The sequence below is a fragment of the Sarcophilus harrisii genome, chromosome 5 (assembly GCF_902635505.1).
Source record: "Sarcophilus harrisii chromosome 5, mSarHar1.11, whole genome shotgun sequence".
In the NCBI taxonomy this organism is placed as follows: Eukaryota; Metazoa; Chordata; class Mammalia; order Dasyuromorphia; family Dasyuridae; genus Sarcophilus; species Sarcophilus harrisii.
This window is the reverse complement of record NC_045430.1, coordinates 26,197,845-26,223,437: the sequence shown is the minus strand read 5'-3', so window position 1 is coordinate 26,223,437 and position 25,593 is coordinate 26,197,845. Positions and strand designations below refer to the sequence as shown.

General features: G+C 35.3%; 1 protein-coding gene across 12 annotated transcripts in view; it reads right to left on the bottom strand.

The window, feature by feature from the left end:
• ANKS1B (ankyrin repeat and sterile alpha motif domain containing 1B) overlaps positions 1 to 25,593 on the bottom strand; it is a 1,348,113-nt gene that overhangs the window by 620,854 nt on the left and 701,666 nt on the right. For all 12 annotated transcript variants that reach the window (XM_031941007.1, XM_031941002.1, XM_031941004.1 and 9 more), the window contains 2 exons: positions 23,876 to 24,468; positions 21,360 to 21,432 (listed from right to left, as the gene is read on the bottom strand). In XM_031941007.1, coding sequence (XP_031796867.1) covers positions 21,360 to 21,432; positions 23,876 to 24,468 — 666 coding nt within the window. The remainder of the gene's footprint in view (positions 1 to 21,359; positions 21,433 to 23,875; positions 24,469 to 25,593) is intronic.

Here is a 25,593-nt window from a genome sequence, read left to right as displayed (position 1 = left end):
TTTTTTCTAGATAGTTCTACTTAAGTTACATTTGTGGGCAACAAATAAAAATAAAAAAGACCATACAGTACAATTAAAAGAAGTTTCTATTTCAAATTTTACTGCTCATTAAAATAAAAATAGCACTGGAAATTCTTATATTTTGAAAATTCAATGAGAATACAGGTTATTAGAGTTAATCTGCATATTACTTCAGGGAATTATAGAATATCCTGTGCTGACCCTACTACTCTACTTGTATGTATGTATGTGTGTATGTATTCTGCAACCCTATGGGGGAACATATGAAGAAGAATTTAAAAGTGTTGTCAAAGCCACTATCTAAAACAGTTTAGACATTCCAGGTAGCTACTGATACTATTTTAATATATTATAAAATAATATGCTCAGGGAATATGAGAACTCACTCTCTACTAAAAAATGTTTTTTATTGGACTTGTTTCTTGCACCAAGGGAAAACTGAAGAGAGTTGAAGAAGTAGCTAGAATGAGACACTAGAGGCATGCTTCCTTAATTAGTTTTGATTTAGTTTTTAAGCACACAGACACATACATACACTGAGAAAGAGAAAGACAGACAGACAGAAGAGAAAGAGAGACACAGAGAGACAGAGAGAGAGAGACCGACTGGCTACTCTTGGCTAGAACCATGTAACATCATAGCTATCAAACTCCTGATACAAATTCACTCATGAAAATGACAACCCTTGAAAGGTATGGTCAAAGATAAAGCCACTGTTGAACTTGACTCACAAAACCATCATCATCCAAACCCTTCCAAAATTTTTGTGCCTAAACACTTTTGCCGCTTATAGCACAATTCAACACAAAAGGAAGGCTGTTGAGGAATTCTACTTAGCAAGGCCACATTGCCTTTCATAAAGAGGCATCCTCTGGCCCTCTTGCTCGTCCTGCTCAGAGAAAACACTCGGTTATAGCATGAGGAGCAGTTTAGAAACATCAACCCAGAGATCTAGATTCTCTTTACCTTTTTATACTTACTGTTCCCAGGCAAACTCAAAACAAAACAACAAAAAAATAGATATTCTTTTTAGAACTTAAATTTATAAAGAAAACATATGTAATAAAATAGTCTCTGGAGTGGAATTTTTTTAAGGTTCTGTCAGTAGCTGCTATGTTCTCACTCACCTAGTTACTGAGTCCTTAATGATAGCTACAATAGGGACAGAACTACCAGCATCTCTTTTTCAGCAGAAGTTTTAGCAGAAGACTGAGCTATGCAACTGTGGAAACATCCAGGAGTTGTCCAATTGCTGAAAGATGTAAGTATTCTCCAGTTTCTAAAAGACCTGGAATCTATATGAAGAGATTTTATTACTGGAAGTTACCACCTGTTTGTCATTGCATCATATCATTTCTGAAAAAAAAAAAGAATTCATCATAGCATCTCAGGGGAAAAAAAAGCAGGACTTTCAAGATCCTCTAGTCCAATCTATATCCAAGAAGAAATCTCTTCTATTAGAGCTATGACCAGTTATTAACTGGATATTAATCAATTACTAACTGAACTAAGCAGTTTTAGGTTATCCTGAAATTTGAAGATCTCCCATTTATGTGGCACCCAACACCCATTTCACTTTTGGACAACTCTGTTATAACGTGTTTTCTTTTCCATAAATCTAAAATCTGCTTTTCCATAATTTCTATCCATGGATCCTGTTTTTACCTTCTGGAGCCAAGCAGAACAAGTCTAAGCTCTATGGCACTTGACAGCTATAATAGTCCCAGCTCCAGCATTGATTAAATTCTCTTTTCAGTTTCAATATATGTAGTTCCTTCAGCTAATCTCCATATGGTCCAGTTTCTAGAACCTTAATCATCCTATTCATTCTTCTTTTTACATTTTCCACATTATTAATGCCCATACTAAAATGTGACAGCAGAAGTAAACACAATACTCTAGTTATGGAATGGCCAGGACAAAGAAAAACAAGATTATCATCTCCCTTACCCTGGATACTCAGAATCTCTCACCATACCCTGAAGATCCTTACTTATGTGGGGACAAGGAAAGAAATAGGTTGAGATTATTCCACTATTTCCACTAAGAAAGAAGAGAACAATTTATTAAAATGAATGATTGCCATTAGCCTCATGGAAACTCTAGATGAAGTTTAGAGTCAGGCTATAGAGATTCATCTAATACACTCCCTAAATTCCCAGTTTAGGCTGTGGTCTTGGAAGAAAGGTAACACTGGCAAGAAGTCCAATAGGATATAATTGGAAAAAGCACTGAGCTGGAGCAAAAAAATGAGTTTTCAAAAACCTCCTTGGATCCTTTCAGGATCAGGTCCTTGCAGAACCTAGTTCCATATCTCTGAAATTCAGTCTTCTTATTAATAAAGAAGGTTAACAATGTTGAGAATGATGATAATCAACATTTACCCAGCATTTTGAGATTTGCAAAAGATAACTTACAAATATAACTTTAAAGCTTCAGTAACTTAAAACTACACTTAAACTTTTAGCATATCTGGTAATAGTTCATGTAATCTTCACAATAACTCTGGGAGGCATATGTTATTATCCCCATTTTACATATGAGGAAGCTGACACATGTAGAGAATAAATGATTTGCCCAAAATCACAGAACTATTGTCTAAGGCTAGATTAGAATTCAAAGCTTCTTAAATCCAGACCCAGTGTTCTGGCTACATATTTGCACTACCTGCATTACAGGTTTGCTGTAAGGAAAGGATTCTGAAATGTAAAGTATAAAACAAATAATCAATCAAACAAACAAAAACTGAATATGGGACAATTATAGTGACCAAGGTTAGTTCCAAAACAGAAATTTTAGAATACTTCATTTTCCCTTCTGGGAATAGGTGAAAGACTGTATCGGATCAAGCCAGACCAGTATAGAACACTGAATATAATATTGGAGGTGACTGACCATCATTAGTTTTACTGCATTGCTTTTTCCTCCTCTTTCTTTTATAGTTTCTCATCAGAGATGGATTTCTGGGTAAAAGGACAGGATAAAGTGGATATGATGGTAAAGAAGGGTAATTTTAAAAATAAAAACAGCAGCAATGATTTTTTGAAAATGGAGTGTTCTGGAAATGTGAGTTACCCAAATTTTTCTTTTGAATCAGGCCTATGATTTCATCTGGAGAACTTCCGGGGAAGAATTTCCCATATTAATATAACTACATATTAGCTCTTAATTTAGCATCTTAGAGTATTATCTGGGGCAGTGAGAGGTTAAGTACATTCCTCAAGGTCACATAATCCATATGAGTCTGATACAGGAACTAAACCCAACTTTCACTGAAGCTGGGGTCAATTATATCAACTATAGCATACTGCCTCTCCTTAATATAATTACAATACAATAATAGAACCTGGCTCCCATACCACCTATTCTGTTAAACACAACATAACCCAAGCAATATTTTTCCAACTGCATTCCTTACATAAACCTTTAGAACCACATGTAAATGGTTTTAAATTAGAATCACTATTTAGATATCATTGATGGAAAAAAATAGGTTTTAAAACATAATGTCCAATAATTTTTCCATCTCGAGAGTTGTAAAAAAATATGTTTCTCTCTTTTACAATACCTTTTTATCTGACTACCATTTCAGTTCATGAGCTTGAAATCAATCTAGGGCTAAACAGTGAATTGTTAGAGATTCAGAATTGGCCCCAGGCTTTCTTAGAAATGGTTGAGTGTTTTGAAGGATGATTTAATACCATTGTACTGTAGGGGCATTTGATAACACTCAGCATCAATGCAGTTGTGTTGTGATGAGCATGCCTTGTCAGTCCAGCTATTTTCCTTCATTTCTTTTCAAAGAGGCCAAACTGATTCCTTTTCTTAGAAATCAAGATAATCTGAAGTCACTCCAGAGAGAGAGAGAGAGTACAAGGATTTCTGATTTAATAGAGTTTGCTTTGAGCACAATGAAAAAATTACAATGGTAATGTTGGATAGGTGGGGAGAATGAAAGTTGTATGGTCTATGACTATTTCATTGTGGCTGAGCGGATATGGAAGATGTTCCCTGGAGCCTCAGCTCTTCTGTGAAACATGTGGCTTCAGGAAAATTAAATTTCTGTCTTCTTAACAAAAGGTAGGAGGAAGCCTAATACAGTACAAAGAGATTGATTGTAATCAAAGGACCTGGATTCAAAATTCAATCCTGATACTGATTATTTGTGTGACCTTGGACAATCACTTAACCCTTGTGGGCCTTCTCAGGTGCAAAATGAGGGAGTTAGATGAGGGGAGATCTAAGACAGAAAAGCAACACAGTGAAGAAAGGACTGGACTTGGAGGTAGGACCACCTGAGCAATCATGCTGCCTCATGTGCTTATTAGCTGGGAGAACTTGGGCAAGCTTCCAATTTCTCATCTGTAAAATGAGATTGCTGAATTCCATGGCTTCTGTGGTTTCTTTCAAACCCAAATCTCTGATCATGAGAGCCATGATTCTATGAGTGTTCATCCCAAGAATTCTCCCCTCTTCTATGATTGATAATCTCCTCTGAATCAACTGGTACTGATCTTTCCTGTGGAGAGATATTTTTAAAATCAGTTGCCATCACTTGACCTTACTAATTCATCCCTTGTTTCCCAAGGAATGGGAGGGAGCCCCTTAGTAACACTTGACATATACTCTGCTTTTATTTTTCAGGAGCATCCAAGGTACATTAACATTCTACCTACATAGTGTATGACTGCAAACACACAAGAAACTATAATTTACCTCTAGCTTCTAGGTGTCCCTACCCAAGTACTCACCATCCATTTCTAATTACTAATAGGCACTAATGGTTGTCCTGATAGCTGGTATATACAGGATCATCAATTCTGCTGATAATAATTACTGCTTCTGAGCGATTCCCTGAAATCCTTTGGCCCTTTTCTTTTGTTCTTCGATAATTTTTCATTCATGTAGCATTTACAGGCTTTGTGTATACAGATTATAATGCCAGTCACTGAAGGAAATACAAAACTCATTCAGTAAAGAGGCATCTAAAGGGCTGGTACATGCCAAGTGTGATGCCAGAAACTAGGCATGTATAGTGAGAAAACAAAACAATCCTTGCCTTCAAGGTTATATCCTAAAGGGGGAAAGGAACATGTGATCTAAAGCAATGATCCCTGAGCTCTATGTGAATCCTACCTCAACTGGGTCAAGCTACACAATCATTCTGAGCTTTGGTTTCCTAATTTGTAAGAAGACAGACTTGAAAACCATCAAAGTCCCTTCGAATCCTAAATTTGATTCTTTACACAATTAATTGGTCAAAATCAAAATACATGCAAAGCAAATGTTAAATAGCTTCAAGGGGTGTTAGCGAGGTGAATTTTCAGAAAAGGTTTTGAGTAGAGAGTGTTACTTGATCTGAATTATGAAGAACGGAAGGGACTCTAAGATGCAGAGAAAAGAAAGAGAAAAGGAGACTTAGGACAGCCTATGAAAAGGCATGGAGAAACAAAAAGCAATATATGTTGCAAGGTAAGATGGGAACTCTAATTCATGGACCATGCATTCTAGTAGGAGGAAGAAAAGGCTCCAAAGGAGATAAGTAACATACAATTTTATATATATATATATATATATATATACACACACACACACACACACACACACACACACACACACACACCAGAGAAGCCCCTAAAAGACTTAGAAACCCTGAGGGCAAATGTCCACAGTAGCAGGAGAGGGAATGAGGGAAGTCTCCATGGAAGAGGTAGGCCTGGAGTTAGACTATAAATGATAGATAAGAATCTCACAATCAGAGGAGGAGAAAGGTTAGGAGCACTGTGAGAAAAGACAAAAACTCAGTGAAAGCTGAAAGCCAGTTTGATATAATGCACAGAGGGGAGTGATATGAGAAAACTAGAAAGGTCAAGTAGAACCCAATTAGGGAGGACAGTGAATGGCAAAAAAATGGGGTATGAATGTTTTTGGTAACAATGAGTCACTAAAGATTTTATTTTTATAGAAGAGAGATGCAAATTAGATATAAGCACAATAAAATTATAAAGGGGCTAAAATTGTAGGGTATAGGGAATGGAGCCAAGAAGATCTATTACCAATCTAGTGGAAGATGACAAGTGGTATAAAGGTGTGCACTAGAGAAGATGTAATGGGAATAGAAAGAAAAAGATAAATGGATGTCAGAGATAATACGTTCTGAAAAGGACATGGTCACTGTGAGGAAGAGAAAAGAGACAAAGATTACCTCAAGGATATGAATATGGTAGATTCAATGTTTGGTTGTGTTATATTTAATTCAAAAGGAAGACCAAGTTTAGGGAGAAAGATGAAAAAGCTGATTTGGGACATATGTTTGAATTGCTAATAGGAGGTTAAAAGAAAGATGATGATGTCAGCAGTGGAAAAAATATTGGACTTAAGAGTCATAGGCTCACAAATATCAAGCTACAAGCAACACGTGACATCATGTAATTCAACTCCCTCATTTTGTAGTTGAGGAAACTAAGGCTTAGAAAAGTTAAGCAATTTCCCCGGGATCATCTAGGCAAATAAATGTCAGAGGTGAGATTTATGGCCAAGTACCAACTTCAGAGCCAGTGTATTCCCACTGGATCATGAGAACAGTGTTCAAAGTACAGCTCAGACACATTGATAGCTTTGTGGCCATAGGGGAAATGGTGGGAAATGTCAGTTTGGAGCTCAGAAGGGAGTCAATTCTTTCTCCAACTATATCATATTGAAATATAAATATGGACAACTCTGGGAACAAGTTGGCACAACTGTACTGTACTGTGAAAGGAGAAATTTAAGATGAGGGGAAATGGCAGAAGAATAAGGGGTTGTAATAATAGAGTCAAAATGCAAAATACTGGAAGTGATGATTGTATTTCAAGAGATAGTGAGGTTTAATGTGATCATTTTAGTAACTGATATACAAATCTTATACTTTTCCATTCTTCCACTATCATGCAGCCCTGAGATCTACCTTGATTCTTTCTTTTTTTGTTCCATTCCATGAGCACAATAGGGGTTACTTTATGTAGAGACACCATGGCAGAGTGGACATAGTGCTGGAAAACACTGAAGCAGCTGTTTGAGACAAGTGACAAACCAACATTAAAGAGGAAATAGGTCATTAGACTTAAGAGTTAGAAAACACAGCTTCTGATACTAGGTATGAAGCATAAGGAAGTCACCTCACTGAATCTCAGTTCCCTACCATTCCAAACATTTCTGGATAATAATACATATGGCTCTCACCTTATAGGGTTACTGTAATTACCAAGTGAGGTACTGTTGTTAAAATGCTTGGCAAACTCTAAGACATTATACCCTCCATTCTTTTTCCAGTAATAGTCTCCTATCACTTTTCTCCTTCATAGTGTGTGTCTACTGGATGGGAAAATCAGATGGTCTGCTGCTTAGAAAGCCACTGTGATCACCACTCTACCATCTTGGTTTCATGCCATAATGCAACATGTAGAAAAGCAAGAATTCCAAGCACCTGCTTTCTAGAACATGAATCCAAAAACAGGATGAGGAACCATTAAATATTGTTTAATTCTTGGACATTTGCAGCATGCTGGGAGACAGAGACTTTTTCCTGGTTTTTTGTTTTTTTTGTTGTTGTTGTTGAAGTCCTGAATGAGGAATGGGTTGGAAAAATAAATGATGTGCCGTTAAATTCTTTGACAATACCTTGGTAGAGATTTATTTAACTTAAAATGATCAGTTATAGGGTTTTAAAGCATCAGAGATGATTGAAAAGTTTGTGCCTTGAAAGAATAGTTTTTATATATTGTGAAATCAAAATGAAAATTGGGTTCTACTGAAATCAATATGGTTCTTAAATATATTCACAGTCAACAGAAGGATGGAAAAACAGAAGCACATCCAGAAAAGGGTAAGCAGAATAGTGAAATGGCAGTGGAAATCAAGGCACATGAAGACTATTGAAGAAAATAGTATTGTGTAAGCTCAGTAAGAGAAGACAGTTTTACCATGAGAAATATATTGTGATCTCTGATTAGTAAGCCTGTGGAAGAGGGGTTAGGCTTAGGGTCATAGCATCATTGATTTGGAGCTGGAAGAAATCATCAAGTACAACACCTATATTTTTACAGGCGAGGAAACTCAAGCAGAAAGAGGTTAAATGTAGAACTCATAGCAATGCATTATTATTATGGATAATACTCAAAGACCTTTGTTGTTGCTTTTCAGTTATTTTAGTTATTTCCAACTCTGTGACCCTGTTTTAAGATTTTCTTGGCAAAGACCCTGAAGTGGTTTGCCATTTCTTTTTCAGTTCATTTTACAAATGAGAAAACTGAGGAAAACAGGGTTAACTGACTTGTCCAGGGTCACAAAGCTGGTAATTGTTTGAGAATAGATTTGAACTCATGAAGATGAGTATTCCTGATTCTAAGCTATGTCTAATTTTTATAGATTTTTCTTTCTCTTTGTCAAAATTTCATTTGTCATCATTCCCTGGTGACCCTGTAACTTTATTAAAAGTTTTTCTTCCCTCATAAGTTGATTTTTCTATATTGCCAACATTAGAACATCAGATCATCAAACTTATTAGAATTGTGCTTAAATAAAAGTCAGTAGGCTCTGAGCATCTTTCCTCTCAGGGAAGTACACATATTTTAATGTGGTGTCCATTTTGGTTGTTCAAAGATATATGTTCATTTACTTTCTGGATCTTCTAGATATTCTGAATTGTTGGCTAATCAAACACTGGGTAAGTGAAGTGACTACATGGATATAAGTATTGTAGGAATTAAGTCCACTTAGAGAAAATTTGTGGAATAATATATCAGGGTAAATTTCATGGGTGGGTGAGACACAATAAGATAAAATTATTAGACAGAATGAGTTCCTTGAGGTAAAACTTTTTTTTTAACCTTTTTCTGTACAGGCAGCACTTGGCATAGTGCCTGACACATAATTTAACACATTCTGGCTGATTAACTGATTATTATGAATTGGGGGAAAATTAAGCTCCCTGCTCAATGAATACCTGCTACTACAAGGCAAGCCCAAAGTTGTAACATATACCACTTCCCACCAGTGCCAACAATACATAGTGTGGAAATCATGGAAAATTCTCTCCTGTTTCTCAACTGATAAATGGTCAGAGGACATGATCAGGCAGTTTGGGCAGTTTTTAGATGAACAAATCAAAGCTACCTAAAGTCACATGAAAATTAATGCTCTAGATCACTATTGATAGAGAAATGCAAATTAAAATAACTCTAAAGTACTACAACATGACTGTCAAATTGGTTAATGAGACAGAAAACGAAAATGATAAATGTTGGAAGGGATGAGGGAAAATTGGGACACTCATACACTAGTGGTGAAGCTGTGAACTAATTCAACCGTTCCGAAGAACAATTTGGAGCTATGCCCAAAAGGCAATCAAACTGTGCATATACTTTAATTTGGCAATACCACTTCTAGATCTGTGTTGCAAAGACATTTTTTTTTTAAAGGGAAAAGCATCTATTTGCACAAAAATATTTATAGCAAGCTTTTTTCGTGTGTGATGTCAAAGAATTAAAAGTTGAGGGGATGCCCATCAATTGGGGAATGGCTGAACAAATTATGGCATATGAATGTAATATAATATCATTGTGCTACAAGAAATGATGAGCAAGCTGATTTCAGGAAAAAAATATCACCTAGGATGACTTACATGAACTGATGCAAAGTGAAGGGTGCTTAACTGGGAGATTATTGTACACTCTAACAACAATAATGAATAATAATCAACTCTGAAAGATTTAATTATTCTCAGTAATGCAAGGATCTAAAATAGTCACAAACAATTCATGATAAAAATGCTAATCATTCTGATGGAGTCTGAATATAGATCAAAGCATACTCTTTTTTGCTTTTTTTTTTCAATTTTGTTTTAACAATTTTGTTTGTTTTTGTTCTATTTCTTCTTTCACAATAAGATTAGTATTGGAAATACATTTTACATGATTATACATATACAATATTTATTAAATTCCTTACCATCTTGGGGTGGGGGTGTCAGGGAGGGTAGGAGAAAATTTAGAACTCTAAATTTTTAGAAACTAAATGCTATGTTTTAGATTACCTGCCATCTAGCTAGGGGTGGGGGTGGAGGGAAGGAGGAGAAAATTTGGAATACAAGGTTTTGCAAGGGTCAATGTTGAAAAATTACCCATGCATATGTTTCGTAAATAAAAAGCTTTACTAAAATAAATAAATAAAAATTTAAAAAATAATAATAAAAAAAACAAACAGAATGCTAAAAATTTATTTGGAAAAATAAAATATTCTTTAAAAAAAAAAAAAAGAAAGAACATTCCCTGCTGACACTTGTAAAACTGCTTTGTTCAACAACCCTCTGTGTTTTCAGTCCCACTGTCTCAACTTGCTTAGCTCAAAACATAATCATTATATATGCTCACAAAACCATGCACCTTTCTTAAAACCAAGCACCTTTTTTTTTTAACTCAGTGGTATCTTGAAGTAACGTTCCAGAAATGTTTTCTCATAACAGAATATTTTCTCTTAAATTTATCTTCCATTAATTTCACTGAGCATCATTCCTGCCATCATGCAAGGAGATAGAGAATAAGAGGGGATAATCAACTTTCACCATAATTATGTCAAAAACTTTAATCAATCTTCCACTAAACTCTCTTCCAAGGCAAATATGATTTTCTGTCCCCTTGAGTTTTTGCTTCCCTTAATTTTCATATCCATGAAAAGCTGTGATGACAGCCTTTTGCTATATACAATTTAATTCTTAGAACCTATAATTAATAACTCCTCTCACTTATGTAGTGCATTAAGACTTTATTTAGAGGGCATTGTGATACATGAGTAGAGAGCTTACCTCTGAAATAAACTGAGCATGATGTGACTTGGACAAGCCACCTTCAGACAATTCTCTATAGGTGCTGATCTGCATTGACAGAGGGAGGTTCCCTACTGGGAGTTCCTTAAACCAGAGAAATCACAAATCAAATCCCTCTTCCCTTTAACATCTGAAAAGCATTTTATGTATCTTAATTTATTTGATCCTATGAGGAAAACGCTCTATTATCATTTGTTAATATTATTTGAAACTAGTTTTATGTGGTTAGGAATTTTCTACCCCCAAAGTTTATTAGGGAGGTCAGAAATCCTCCACCTTAAAGTTTTAAAGAATGTTTAGACCCCACCCAGTGCTTGCTTGGGGTCTATCTAAAGCTTGTGTTTTGAGCTATCCAAGCTTGAATGTTTATATTTGTTGTTCTGTTGTGACAGATCTTTTTGTGATGCCATTTGGGGTTTTCTTGACAAAGATACTAAATGGTTTGCATTTCCTTCTCCAGATCATTTTATAGATGAGGAAAATGAGGGCAGGGACTAATGTCCCTTATATCCATAACATCTAGTACAGTGCCTTGTGCAAAAGGTAAAGAAAATGCTTTATGAGGTTCTGGGGGAAAGGTCCTTACCAAATGGGAAAAGAAAGAGAGTCATACTAGAGGGAGTAATATCTGAGTTGGGATTTAAAAGGTACTTAGCAAATTGTATAAGCATTCCAAGAAGTAAGAGAGGGATATTTATGGAGGTACACAATCTTCTGACGTCAAACTCAATATTTTCCCCTACAAAACTGTCAGGTTATTCTTCATAAATATTTTTTATGCTTATATATAAATTTATTTAAAATATAATTTTATATATCTATAAATACAAATATAAGTTTAATATTTTAATATATTTATATTATATATTAAATATTGTTTATATATTAAATTATATATGTTAAATAAATATATAATATATATTTAAAATAATAAAAATACTCTTTTAACATGATAGTGATAAAGTGTCCAAAAGTAGAATAGTTTAGGGAGATAGGTAATTAATATTTATCCTTCATTTTCAAAGAGGACCATGATATCAAAAAGATGATACGCGCAAATGAATGGATTTAAGTGAGGAAAGGTTATGAAAAATCATTGGCCTCACTTTCCCCTCTAGAGCCATTTGGGACCAGTGCCAGATGTAGAGTGGAGATGGCCCTGGATAAAATGGAAGACCTGGGCCTTTTTAAGCTAAAGTCTTCAACAGGTTTCAGTTTGACTGAGTCCACATTCAGTGATTAAGCCTGGGTAGCAACTGAGGCAAAGTCTTTCAACAAAAGCTGAATAATCACTTATCTAGATTATTGGAGAGAGGATTCATAGCTTAGGCCAGTTGGACTAGAAAGCTTTTGAAGTTCTTCTCAGCTGTAAGAGTCTGTGTTCCTAGTCCCCTTCAAAACAAACCCATCACATGACAAGACTATGATGAAGGCATGTGGAAAATAGCGATAGTCTCTTGTGAGAGATTTCTAAGAAACCTTTCTTGTTTGGTCTAGAATAGGGAGAAGTTGAAATGCATGGCAGGGGCTCCTTCCAAGTCTGATATTCTATGATTCATGGTCTCACTGACTTAGAGAAAGAAATGAAAAGTTGTATGTAATCCATCTAGTTCAATTCTCTCTTTATATAGATGGGAAAAAATTTAGTGCCCACATAGATTAAATGATCTACACAACATCACAAAGATGGAAAATTAAGAGATGATATTTGAACTCATGGTCCTCTTGTTGAGATAGTGGGGGTCCTCATACTAGGACTTTAAAATGCTGGAGTATGAGTATGTGTTATTCCAAAGATTTTGGGGGTACAGGTCAGTGTCATGAGCTACATTAAAAGAATTTATAGGCTTAGATCTCCTTCAAATCAAGGGGAAAAGATTTTATTAATGCTGTTAAGAGCTTTAGGAAGGAAAGGGGACTTTTAGCAATTAACAAGGGGAAGGCAAGTTTCCTAATGGGAAATACCATTAAAGCTTGGCAAGTGAGAATTACAGGTCTAACTCCAAGAAGGAGTTAGAGGAAAAGGGGGATTATATCATTGACTGGTAAGCTAACCCTAAAAGGGATTTAGCATCCTAAAAAGAGTTAGCAAGGGAATTACAGTAAAGGTCTGTTACAGGGGGAAATATAACCTCTGGGGTCTGACATCAAAACTTGGCTTTCTAATTAGATGTAGTAATGGTGGGTTTGAGATGATTCTGTCAATGCAAGGTATGTAGCTAAGAAATCTATCTAAGACTTCCACCTGGGATGGAACTGTAATAAAGGCCCACTTGAAAAAAAAGGCCTCCTCAAAATTAAAAAGTCCAACTATAATTCTATTAGTGCCCCTCCTTCTTACCTAAGGGAATAGCTTGGCTTCCAGATTCCAATAATGCAGGCTCTCTCTGCTAGCACCCATGTAGCTATAGAGGATCTCATCATGCTGACTGGAGCCAATATGCTCTCTATCATACAAATCTGATGTCATGCCATTTCTGAAAGCTTGGAGAAAATCTGTCTAAATACCTCAAAAGGACAGCAAGTCTTCCTCATTTCTACTTTATGGAATGCCTCACAATTGTTGAGTCTTAGCTGAAATATCACCTTCTATAGGAAGCATTTACTGATTCCTCATCTCGTACTCTCCCACCCAAAGCTACCTTTCATTTATTCTTTATCTATTTATGTATGTACATGTTGGCTTCCCCACTACATAATATGTCCCTTGAAAGCAGGGACCATTTTATTTTTGTCTTTTATCCCCAGGGACTAGCACAATCCTCAGCATAAATAATTACTTAAAGGAACGAGTAAGGAGCAGAGAAATTTTATTAGTTGCACAGAACACATAGCAGGGTATCCATGTGTTTCACATGACACAAGGAGTTGTGAAATATTATGCTCTAGGGGAAGGAACATAAACCCTGGAGTCTGAAGTCTAGAATTGGGATTTGAATCCCTTTTCTGTTTCTTATTAGTTGTGTGACCTTGGGCTAATTTCTTTAATTCTCAAAATCTTAATTTACATTTATATAAAAATGAAGGCTGTTAGAATAGATGTCCTGTAAGAGTCATCCTAGGGTTAACTTAATATCCTATAACTCATTGCTAATTCGAGAAATCTCTAGCTTGAATGCAAATGTAGAGCCCCTACAGATGCCCATATTATGACTTAGCTATGGGCATGGCAGTGAAGGAGTTATGTATGTTCTAGAAGGGAACCTCTTTAATTATCTCCAATTATTAGACAAGATACTTCACATTAGTACTACCTATTTATAATGGGAATGGAAAGACCCATTAAGGACTATATACCTCATGCCTTCACCTTTAACAGGCACTAGACTATAAATTCTTTGAGAATAGAATTTACATAATTTTTTTTTGCCTTCCACGTCCAAAGCCAAAAAATTTATTCATGCCTAAACTCTGTTCAGAATCCTCCTCTTTCTCTTTTCTTCCTGTATTGCCTACCCCTTTTCCTCCTTTCCAGATCTTTTTAACATGCTTTCATTGTTCAGCCATTTTCTACAATGAGACCCTATTTAATGTTTTCTTGGCAAAAATACTGGAGTAATTTGTTTCTCTAGTTTATTTTATAAATGAGGAAACTGAGACAAAAAGGTGACCTCACCGGGGTCAAACAGCTATTGTCTGAGACTGAATTTGAACTCAAGATGATGAATCTTCTTCACTCCAGACTAGGTACTTTATTCACTGTGCTCCTAATATGTAACTTCCTTGAGGGTAGGGATTTCTATCAACAACACTTAGCATAATATCTGACATACAGTAAGTATATAATTCTAAGTAGAAATCCTTACATACTGTAAATTCTCAAACTTTTAAAATTAAATAATAAAGGAGGTTTATGATAGAAATGTTAATTCATGAGCAACATGAAATCCACATGTATCCTATAATGTTAACAACAATGACATTTATTTATTTATTTATATTTCCTAGAATCAACAACAATCTCTTGGTTTTAGCTTGCTATAAGAGGTTCAGAATTAAATGAAAGTAGTTTATGCATGTCCTTCTGGTCCAGACAAACTGGTGGCCTTGCTATTTCTCATGCATACTATTTTATCTCACATCTCTGGGTCTTTGCTTAGCAAAACATTCATTCTCTCCACATCTTTCCCTCTTAGGCTTCTGAGTTTTCTTCAAAGTTAAGTTTAGATACCACTTTCAAAATAGGGTCTTCATTGATCTCCTTCCCTTATCAGAACTCTTCATCTACAAAACTACCTTTTATTTATACTGCTTATTTTTTTATATGTATTTGTACAAAGTAAATGTTTTCTTTCTTTCTTTCTTCTTTCCCTCCCTCCCTCCCTCCCTCCCTCCCTTCCTTCCTTCCTTCCTTCCTTCCTTCCTTCCTTCCTTCCTTCCATTTTTTGGTGAGGCAATAGGGTTTAAGTGATTTGCCCAAGGTCACACAACTAATAAATGTTAAGTGTCTGAAATCTAATGTGAACTCAAGTCCTCCTGACTTCAGTACAGTGCTCTATCCACTATACTGTCTAACTGTCCCAATATCATCTTTCTTAATATAATATTTACTAGCTCTTTAAGGGAAGGGAATATTTAACTTTTTATCACTGTATCCCCAGGGTCTAGCACCATAACATCCATAAAATAGGTGCTTAATAAATACTTCCAAAGGCATTACAATATACTGGATAAAGACTTGGAGTCTGGAAGTGCTGTCTTCAAGTTCTACCTTAGAGTTTTAATTGGTCATGTGACCCTGTTTAATTTATTTAACCATTCTATGCCTCAATTTCCTTGTCTGTAAAATGAGTGGGTTAATCTTGAAAACCTCTAATGTTCCTAATAGCTCTAAATCTTAATTCTGTAAGCCTGTGAATTATACCTTATCACTATATTTTAATTACTATTTTCTAAAACAATTTCTTTGTGTCCTTAAAAAATGTATAAAACAGACTTTTAAATGTGTATTATTGGATCTGGAGGTAGCAAACCCAAGCATCATGTCCTTGCTAGCTGTGTGACCCTGAGGTATCCACAACCTCTGGACCTCAATTTCCTTGAGACAATTAGATTAGATGATTTGTAAGATCTCTTCTAACGTGAGATCCCATGTTCCAATGTTAATGGGGGACATAAAAGTTTAGATTGAATAGTACCTTCCTTTAGGGAGTTTATAGTCTATTAGGATGATTAGATGTGGAAATTAATTTAATACATCATATTATATGATAAATGAATTAGAGAGTTTCAGAATCAATTGCAATGGAAGTAGGAAAGTTCTTTTTTGACTGTGGGATCAATAATAGCTTCCTAGAGGAAGCAGCCTTTCACTGGGCTGTAAAGACTGGTAGGAATTCAGCAGAAAAAAGCAAAGAAGATATTTCAGGCATGTGAAATGGTATGAGCAAAGGCATGGGATTGGGAGACCATAGTGATGGGAATTCAAGCCAGCTTCTTCTCGCCCTAAAATCAAATTTCCTTACTCTACTTGGAGACCATCTCATCCTTTAAGCATCTCTTCAGCTCCTCCCAGATCCCTCTGGGAGGGATCCCTCCCTCAAGCATTTCCCCAACTATTCCCAGATATCTGGATTCTTTCAAACATCCTTTATCTCCCCTTTAGCTCATCTTTCATTTCCTAGTTTCTCTTGACATGAGATTTATCATTTATTTTTTTCTTCACCTCCCATGTGATTGGCTAGTTGTACTAACAGACCTAAAGACTCATAACAAAAGCCAGCCCACACTCTGGCTCCATCTCCTTTCCATTGCCCATGGAGACACTGATTATAGTCTATGGAAGTCTGCTCAGGTCACTGGCCAGACAACATTTGGTTGCATTGCTTGAAATTGCTAGTGATGAGATGAACATTCCCAGTAGTGACAGTGTGACACACTTGAACTGCCAATGTTGGGCCAGAAAATTGAGCAATAAAGAGAACAGGTCAGGATACCATGGATGGGGGAAATTGAGCAATGCAGCATTCCACTGTTTGAGGGAAAGAGTGCGGCATCCAGTGGGGCCATTCTGTCCATTCAAAAATTACATAGGGCAGAGATCTAGATTGGTGAATAATGAATTGCCCAGTGTGGAAAGAAACCGAGATGCTTTGAGATCTAGCTCTCATGGACAGAAAAATGTCAGAAAGTACAAGAAAAAGACTGAAATAACCAAGATCTTAGTAGGATACCATCATGTCCAATTCCCTTGTGTTCCATATAAGGGATCAGAGCCAGAAAGACTAAGTGAGCTATCCGATGTCACAATCTAATTAGTTGCAAAACAAAAAGTAGAATATAAATCTCACTACTAGTACAGAACTCTTTCCACCACACCATTAAAGCTAAAGTCATTTACCTGGTGAGGGACACGTGTATTTCTTTAGTCTTTCTTTAAAAACCAGCTGATAAAAATTATACCAATTTACTTTTTAACCAAGTAATATTTATGTATACATGGAAACAAGAATGTATATAGACACACACATACATATATTTGTATATATGTTTGCGTATATGAATCAGGAATTGTGGAAAGAGCAGCGGAATCAAAACAACTGGGTAATCCTAATAATTATTCCTCAAGTGATTTTCTATTCTTTGGACCAAGGTTCTTTTTCAATAAGACGAAGAGGTTAAAGTAGACAATATCTAAGGTATTTCAAATCCTTATACTTTAATCCTATATTAACAGAAAAGACACACTTAGGGACCCAGAGAGGATTCAACTCATCTCAAAGGAGTAATACAGATGTACTTTCAGCATTTTGGATGGGGACAGCAACAAAATGACAATAAGCTCATCAGGCAAGGACAAGGTAAGACAAGATATTACTTGGTTAAAAAGTAAATTGGCATTATAGGCCTATATTATTATTGTCTATTATATTATAATAGGAGGGGCACATGGAAGAGATCCCTTCCATGTCAGATTCTCTTATCAAAGTTTAAATCACATATTTGCCACTAATGATCAGAATTTATAGCATAGTAGATAGAATACCTTTCCTGTAATTAGGGAGACTTGAGTTCAAATCTGACCTCGAACACTTAGGACCATGCCTTCAGGGAAGAGATACCATGATATGCAAATTAATTGTATTACAGTGAGGGAGGACTGTGCAAGGTCACCTGCCTCACTTTGCAATCCAGAACCATCTGGGTACAGTGGTAGGATATAAATCAAGAGTCAGGAAAATCTAGGTTCATCCCTGCTTCTTACCCATACTAAACAAGACTCAATCTCTTTGAGTCTCAGGAAATACACCAGGAATAAAAGTTCTTGTAAAAGAATTGCCATTCATTCTGCATTAATGTAGAGATTTCTTCAAAGCAGTCATAGATTTTTGAGCTGGAAGTGAACTTAAAAGTTATTTAATAAGACTTTCTTTTTTATAGAAAAAGAAACCGAGGCTAAGAGTAGCTCAGTGACTTAGCCATGATCAGAGGTACTAATTGACTCAATCCAAGATTTTTCACTGTGTAATGTTACCTCTTCAAAGAGATCAAAGGTGAAATAAAATGATGGGAAAGATGATAATCATGATAATAGAAAAAACAGATACAGTGGCCACTTTAGATTTATCTACCACCCACTTACAATTGACTGATATAAAAAAAGAGGCTAAAAAAAGTTTAATGCCTTTCTTCAGGTTCTACCCATTATGAGGAGTAAAAGTGTGACTAGAAAGTAGGTTTTCTAAGTTCAGTTCAACTTCAACTATGCAAGTTGTTCTGAGGAATAACCTTACTCTTCTTAGCATGAGTTAAGAGGAGAAAGGCATTATTTGTTTACCAAAAATACATATTTTCTTCCCTCTGAAACACTTTTTTAAAAGGATGCTGAAGCTCTTTAGTTCCAGTCTTATAGAACCCAGCCAAGAGCTCTTTGAATATGTCATGATATTGTTTGTCCTTTATTTTCGAAGATGATCATTTACATCATGGATGATGACTTGCACCTGAATTGGATTTAAAAGGGGCTGAGGTGCACAAAATCATTGGGCTCACTCTCTATTTCTGAGCCTCCAAAGTCCAGTGGCAGGACAAAATTCAAGATGGCTGGCAATGGCCTAGGATGCATGCCTAGTAATGAAGGTAAAGCTAAAGTCTCAATTTAAAGTGTTTAGACCCAAGCAAAAGGACCTCAGACTTAACCATCTACTTTTTAGATATGAAAGATAAGCTATAAATCTCTTAGGATGAATCTCTTACTGTGATCCTTGAGAGCTAGATTCCTCTGAAGCTTTGATTAATGAGAACTTCTACTGGAAATAGTTTTGCTCTATCTGAAATCATCAGGAGAGGTATCTCTGTGCTGCTAATTGGTGATAGTAATTAATAAGATTTTAGGACCAACTAAACACTAATATAATTACTACAGCATAAGCAATAAATACAGATCCAAAACTCACAATGACTTATGCCAGCAAAAAAACACAACAACAACATAACAACAATATAATTAGTCGCACTCTTTCAGTTTCCAAAGCACTTTCATAACCAAGTTTAAAGCAAAAATTACATCAACTGGTATGCCTTAATTTTTTTTCAGAATGTACTAATAATTACTGACCACAAAGAAGCATGAGTTACTTTACTTCCCTAAGCAGAAGTTTTATAAATGGTACAGTGAGAAAGTTGGAATAACTATTTCTTCCAGTTTTTTTAAATCCTGTGATTATATTTAAACTTTTTGAGGAAAGGAATATTCAAAAAAAAATACAAAAACCACAAAGTTTTGGAATTGTAAGAGACTAAATGACAATCTACTGCAATTTATAAGTGGAAAAGAATAATCCCTTTTATTACATAGTGCATAAATTGTTATTCATTTCTTATTTGAGGACCTCTAATGAGGAAGCTTCTGGTGCTTTCCAATCCAGCCCTTTGAAATAACGGCTGGCAATTCTGATAAGATATTGTGCTTTCATGTTGTTGTTTTCAGCTGTTTCACTTATGTCCTACTCTTCATAACTCCAGTTAGGATTTTCTTGGCAAAAATACTGGAGTGGTTTGTTATTTTCTTCTCCAGTTCATTTTGCAGATAAGGAAACCAAAGCAAGCAAGATTAAGTGACTTGCCCAGGGTCACAAAGCTAGTAAGTGTGTGAGGCCAAATTTTAATTCAGGTCTTCCTTATTTTAGAACCACACTTTAACCACTGCACCATCTATATGTCCCATGATGCCTTCAAAGCAGCTATTTATTTCACTTTCACATTGGTGAACAGCTATGCCGTTATCTCTATAGTGTAATACCATTATAGATATTTGGATTACATTATCCATTTGTTAACATGATTGTAGTTATTTTCATTTTGAATAAAAAAAAATAAAATAAGGAGTATCTTGAAGGCTGAGACTATATTCCTTCATCTTTGAATCCCCACAGCATCTTGCAGAGCCTGACATAAAGAGGAGGCTCAACTTGTGTTTACTTTTTTTTTTTTAACCACTATTCTTTCCTCCAAAGTTAATCTTTTCCCACATGGATTTCTTTATATTACTTCTCTTTTCAGCACATAGGAGCTGAGTGTGGTTTACAACATAGCTTTTTTCACTCTTTTTGTTGTTGTTTACTTGCATTTTATTTTCTTTCTCATTTTTTTCCTGTTCTGATTTTTCTTGAACAGCAAGATAATTGTATAAATATGTATGCATATATTGGATTTAGCATATATTCCTACCACGTATATTGGATTGCTTGCAATCTAGGGGAGAGGATAGGGAAAGGAGAGGGAAAATTAGAACACAAGGTTTTGAAAAGGGTTAACCCTTTGAAAGATTATCCATGCATATGTTTTGAAAATAAAAAGCTCTAATTGAAAAAAAATAAGGAATATCCCAAAATATCTCCATTGCACTGATGTCTGTGTAATTTTTAAATTTGTACTATTGGATAGTTCTAAATATCAGGAAATTTTGCCTTTTTTCAATCCTTATATCATTTTTTTCTAAAAGCAGACTGGATACTGATTAATATATAAATGTTGTGTTTGTAATTTTAACACCTAGCACTTCGTGCTCATATGATGTTTATTAAATGTTTATTGAATTGAATTCAGTCAGATTATATATATTTCATCAAATAAAAAATTAATTATTGGATTTAGTGTTCAGGACCAAAGATTATACTCAATGCCTTGGTACCTCAGGAACTTAATAAAAGTTTGTTGACTGGCTCAATGCAACAGAATGTGAATGAAATTAAGCCATGAAAAAAATATATAAAGCATTATTCTTATGAATTACCACTTGTTATTAAGTATAGTAGCAGTTCAGAAACTGTTGAATTCAAATGAAACATGCTGGTATAGTTTCTGTAAAAGTGAAGGCAATTTTCAGTACAATTATTTTAACAGAATGCAAGATGCTAATTTTCCCTTCAATTTAAGATTAATTAGCTTATCACCTTTAAGTCAGCACACATTTTTAGATGTTTTTTTTAAATCACATTTTCATTTCAATGATTCTTAGAGAAAAAGGTTTCCTTACTTGTAATATCATCATTCATCTCTTCAAGCTCATTGTTGATTCCAGCATCTATGGAGCTCATTATTTTATCAATCTATAAAAAATAAAAACAGTGAGAAGAACTCATTAAATGTCTCCATTGCATCTGATAATTCCCCAAATACAAAAGCAAAACATTTTTAGTATTGTGAATGCAACAGTACCACAATCAAGAAAACTTTGCAGTACAGGAAAAGCTTTAGACAAAGGACTACATTACACTGTATCCTGTTATTAAAAATATAATCACGCGCACGCGTGTGTGTGTGTGTGTGTGTGTGTGTGTGTTGTAGAAATTGTGAGCAGACATTTTTTTTCTCATGCTTTCATGAATTTAATTTAAATAAACATCAATGGTAAGATTATATGTAATTTTTCCTACACAAAATATATAGAGACTTGTTGGTAGGAGCATGTGCTTCTAATTTTTTCCCTATAAGATAGGAAACAGGTAAGAAATGCACCATCAAAAGGAACCTTAGAAACCATCTAATCCAGTCTAGACATGGAAAACTATTCATTCATAGTATCACTAACAAATGGTTATTTAATCATTTCCTGAAGACCACTAGTGAAGAAGACCTAGTATGTCCTACAGCAGCATATTTCATTTTGTGCAGCTCAAATTTTTAGCACACACAACCTCTCACCCTCCCATAGTCAAGCCTAAAACTTCATCTTTGCAGCTTCCAACTGTTACTCTCAGTTCTATCCCTGGGGACCAAACAGAAGAAGTTCAATCTTGCTTCTAGATATCTTCAACCTATATTTGAACATAGGTTTAATGTCCTCACCGAGTCTTCTCTTTTATAGAATAAGCATTCTTATTTCCTTTAATTAAACTTTATATATTATAAATTCAAAGTCCTCCCACTATATTCACTCATTTTCTCTCTAAAATCACCAATTTATCCATATTCATCTTAAACTTTAATGCCCAAAATGAACACAATTTTCTGGGAGTGCAATGACTATGGTAGAAGTCTATCACTTTTGTCTTTCTGGCAAGTTATGCTTCTCTTTAATTCAGATTAAGAATGCCTTAGCTTCTTTGGTGTCATAACACCTTTCTGGTATGCTGAGCTCTCAATCTACTCAGCCTTCCATATCTTTTTTTCAGCGAAAATCTTTTTAAGCGTATCTGCCTGCTTATACTCATGAAATTCAAATATCAGAATCCTATCAATCCTGATACCCTGAATCTAAATATCAGATTGGCTATTTATCCCCATTCAACTTAAAATTATTAGATTCAGTTCATTGTTTTGTCCTGTCCACTTCACATCCTGACTATCATTCATTGTGTTAACTATTGCTCCCAGGTTTGCGTCTCCAGCAAATGAAATAAACTTATCATACATGGCCTTAAAGAGGTCACTGATTTAAAAAAAAAAAAAAACACAGGGCCATATATATTCCTTGGAACACTGGAAGATTTGTAAAAACTTGATGTGGAACTATAAATGAAAGATTCATACTCTCACCTTTATGCATTACCAATGGAATGCCTTTTGTGACCTTATTTATGATAATGAATCAGTCTATGGCCACACAGAAAGCTTACTTCTGTCACACATGGACTGAATCCATGATGTTGACTACATGCCCTTATTAAATAAGCTAATTAATTCTAAGCTCTAATATCTGCTAATAGCTATGTGCTAACTGGTGATTTCTTAGGCTTGTGTACATCTCAATGTGTATGTGTTGAGAAGGAGGAAAAACCCAGCAATTTCATACCCTGACTGGATGTCATTGTCTTAAAGTAGGTATCTCAACAATTGAAAGGTAAAGACGTTTGCCTAAGTTCACTCAGTCAACTTCTCTCAAAGGCAGATCTCAAATTCAACCACATTGTCTTATGTTAATGATGGAGAGCAGAGATACAGAAAACTAAAAAATAAACTGTCACCTACTAGATGAAAAAGCATGAAAATTGCAGGGATGTTGGTTAATAGGCAGATAACTGAAAGCAAAAGTAGCCAGAATTTGCTATTTAACTATCTTTGTCATGTTCTTACTTGCTACAGTGAAGTTCCTTGATGTAACAAGAAGGGTACTGGCCTAGAAAACCATAAGAGATGGAATCTAGTAGTTTTACTGACTCTATAAAACTCTATGAATCTCAATTTTTACAATTGAAAAATGAGACTACTAGGCTGCTTCAAGGAATAAAATTTATGAAGCAGAAACTTCTCCATAAACCATAAAATGAAATATACATTTTATAAAAAAAAAAATTTACTGCATAGTTTGATGGGCATCGATTCCTATGGTCATTTTTAAAAAGGCTTCTCTCTACAGGAGGAAGTGTGTTAGATCCATGATGCTAGTTATGAAATAATAAAGCATTTCCAAGAGGTATCCTTTTTGCCTTCTGCGATGAAAATATTCTTTTCTTTTTAGCTCCCAAGGTATCAGACATTTAAAATCTGTCCCTTCCCCAAGTACCCAATTCCACTGTCTTGTTTAATAAATAATAAAAACATTCAACTTACTTCTTCCCATTCAGAAGTGAAGGAAGGAGTCCTCTCAGAATTCCCTTTAGAACTGGGTTCAGTTGTTGAGGATTCACTCCAATTCACCCTTGAAGTTTTCTCAGTGGATGGGTAGGCAATGAGATCAGAATCAGATTTGGAAACATTTTTGGACAAATGCAAATCAAGAAGGGCTTTTGGCAAAGACCGTATCCTTCCCAGAGTACAGGCTCGCTCCACGAATCCTCCTGTGCTAACACCCCACTGGTCCCCATTCCCATTTCTTGTTCCATTTCTTGCTGTTCTTGTGCCAACAAGGGTGCGATTTTCTAATGGATTGCTTTTTGTGTGAAAAATGGTTCTACTAACCACTTTGGGCTTAATTTTCTTTACTGGAGCTCCTGGATTATTTCCTGGTGGAGGCTGCTTATAATGGAGAGGATTATTCATCAAACTAATATCTTCCTGTGCTCCAGCACACATATTTGCTTTGCTATAGAGACGAAGTGGATTATCAGGGGACTCACAGGCTGGAGAAGATCCATGGAGCAGGCCAGCAAATTGCCCAGGATCATGTTCCTCTGGAGGGTCATTCTCTTCCTGTGGACAGGGATCTGCAAAAGGAGAATGGAATCATTTCTATGTTTTTTTCAATTTTGTTGATAAATGTCACCAAAAATATTAATAATAAGAGTTTGGGTTCCATGTCTGATTGATTTCTTTGTGACCTTATCTTACTTTTCCATGGATTTGCTTCTGATGTGTAGTGTGAATAATACATATTTATAAATGGAAGTCTTCTAAAATAAATTAGGGGAATATTTCTTCCCTCCCCCCCAACACTTAATAGTGTTTTATTTTTTCCAATTACATGTAAACATAGGTTTCAACATTCATTTTTAAAAGATTTTAAGTTTCAAATATTCTCCCTCTTTTTCCCCTTCCTTTCTCCCCTTTCCAAGAGAGCAAGAAATCTTATATAAATTGTACATATACAATCACTTTAAACCTATTTCCACACTAGTCAGGTTGTTGAGGGTGGGGAAAACAAAAAGGGGAAAGCATGGGAAATGAAAAAAAGTGAACATAGTGTTTCAATCTGCAGCCAGACTCCATAGTTCTCTCTCTGAATGTGGACTACATTTTCCATCATGAATCTCTGAGAATTGTCTTAGATCACTGTATTGCTGAGAAGAGCTAAGACAATTATAGTCAATCATCTACAATGTTGCTGTTACTGTTTTTAATGTTCTCCTGGTTTGCTTACTTCACTCAGTATTATTTCATACAAGTCTTTCCAGGTTTTTCTAAAATCTGCCTGATCATCATTTCTTATAGCACATTACATTTATAAGCTACAACTTGTTTAGTCATTCCCCATCTGATGGCGTTCCCCCTCAATTTCCAATATTTTGCTACTAGAAAAAGAACTGTCACAAATATTTGTGTACATGTGGGTCCTTTTCCCTTTCTTTCTTTCTTTTTCTTTCTTTCTTTCTTTCTTTCTTTCTTTCTTTCTTTCTTTCTTTCTTTCTTTCTTTCTTTCTTTCTTTCTTTCTTTCTTTCTTTCTTTCTTTCTCTCTCTCTCTCTCTCTCTCTCTCTCTCTCTCTCTCTCTCTCTCTCTCTCTTTCTTTCTTTCTTTTTCTGATGTCTTTGGAATACAAAACTAGTAGCAGTATTACTGAATCAAAGGGTATGTGCAGTTTGCTCTTTGGACATGATTCCAAAATGCTCTCCA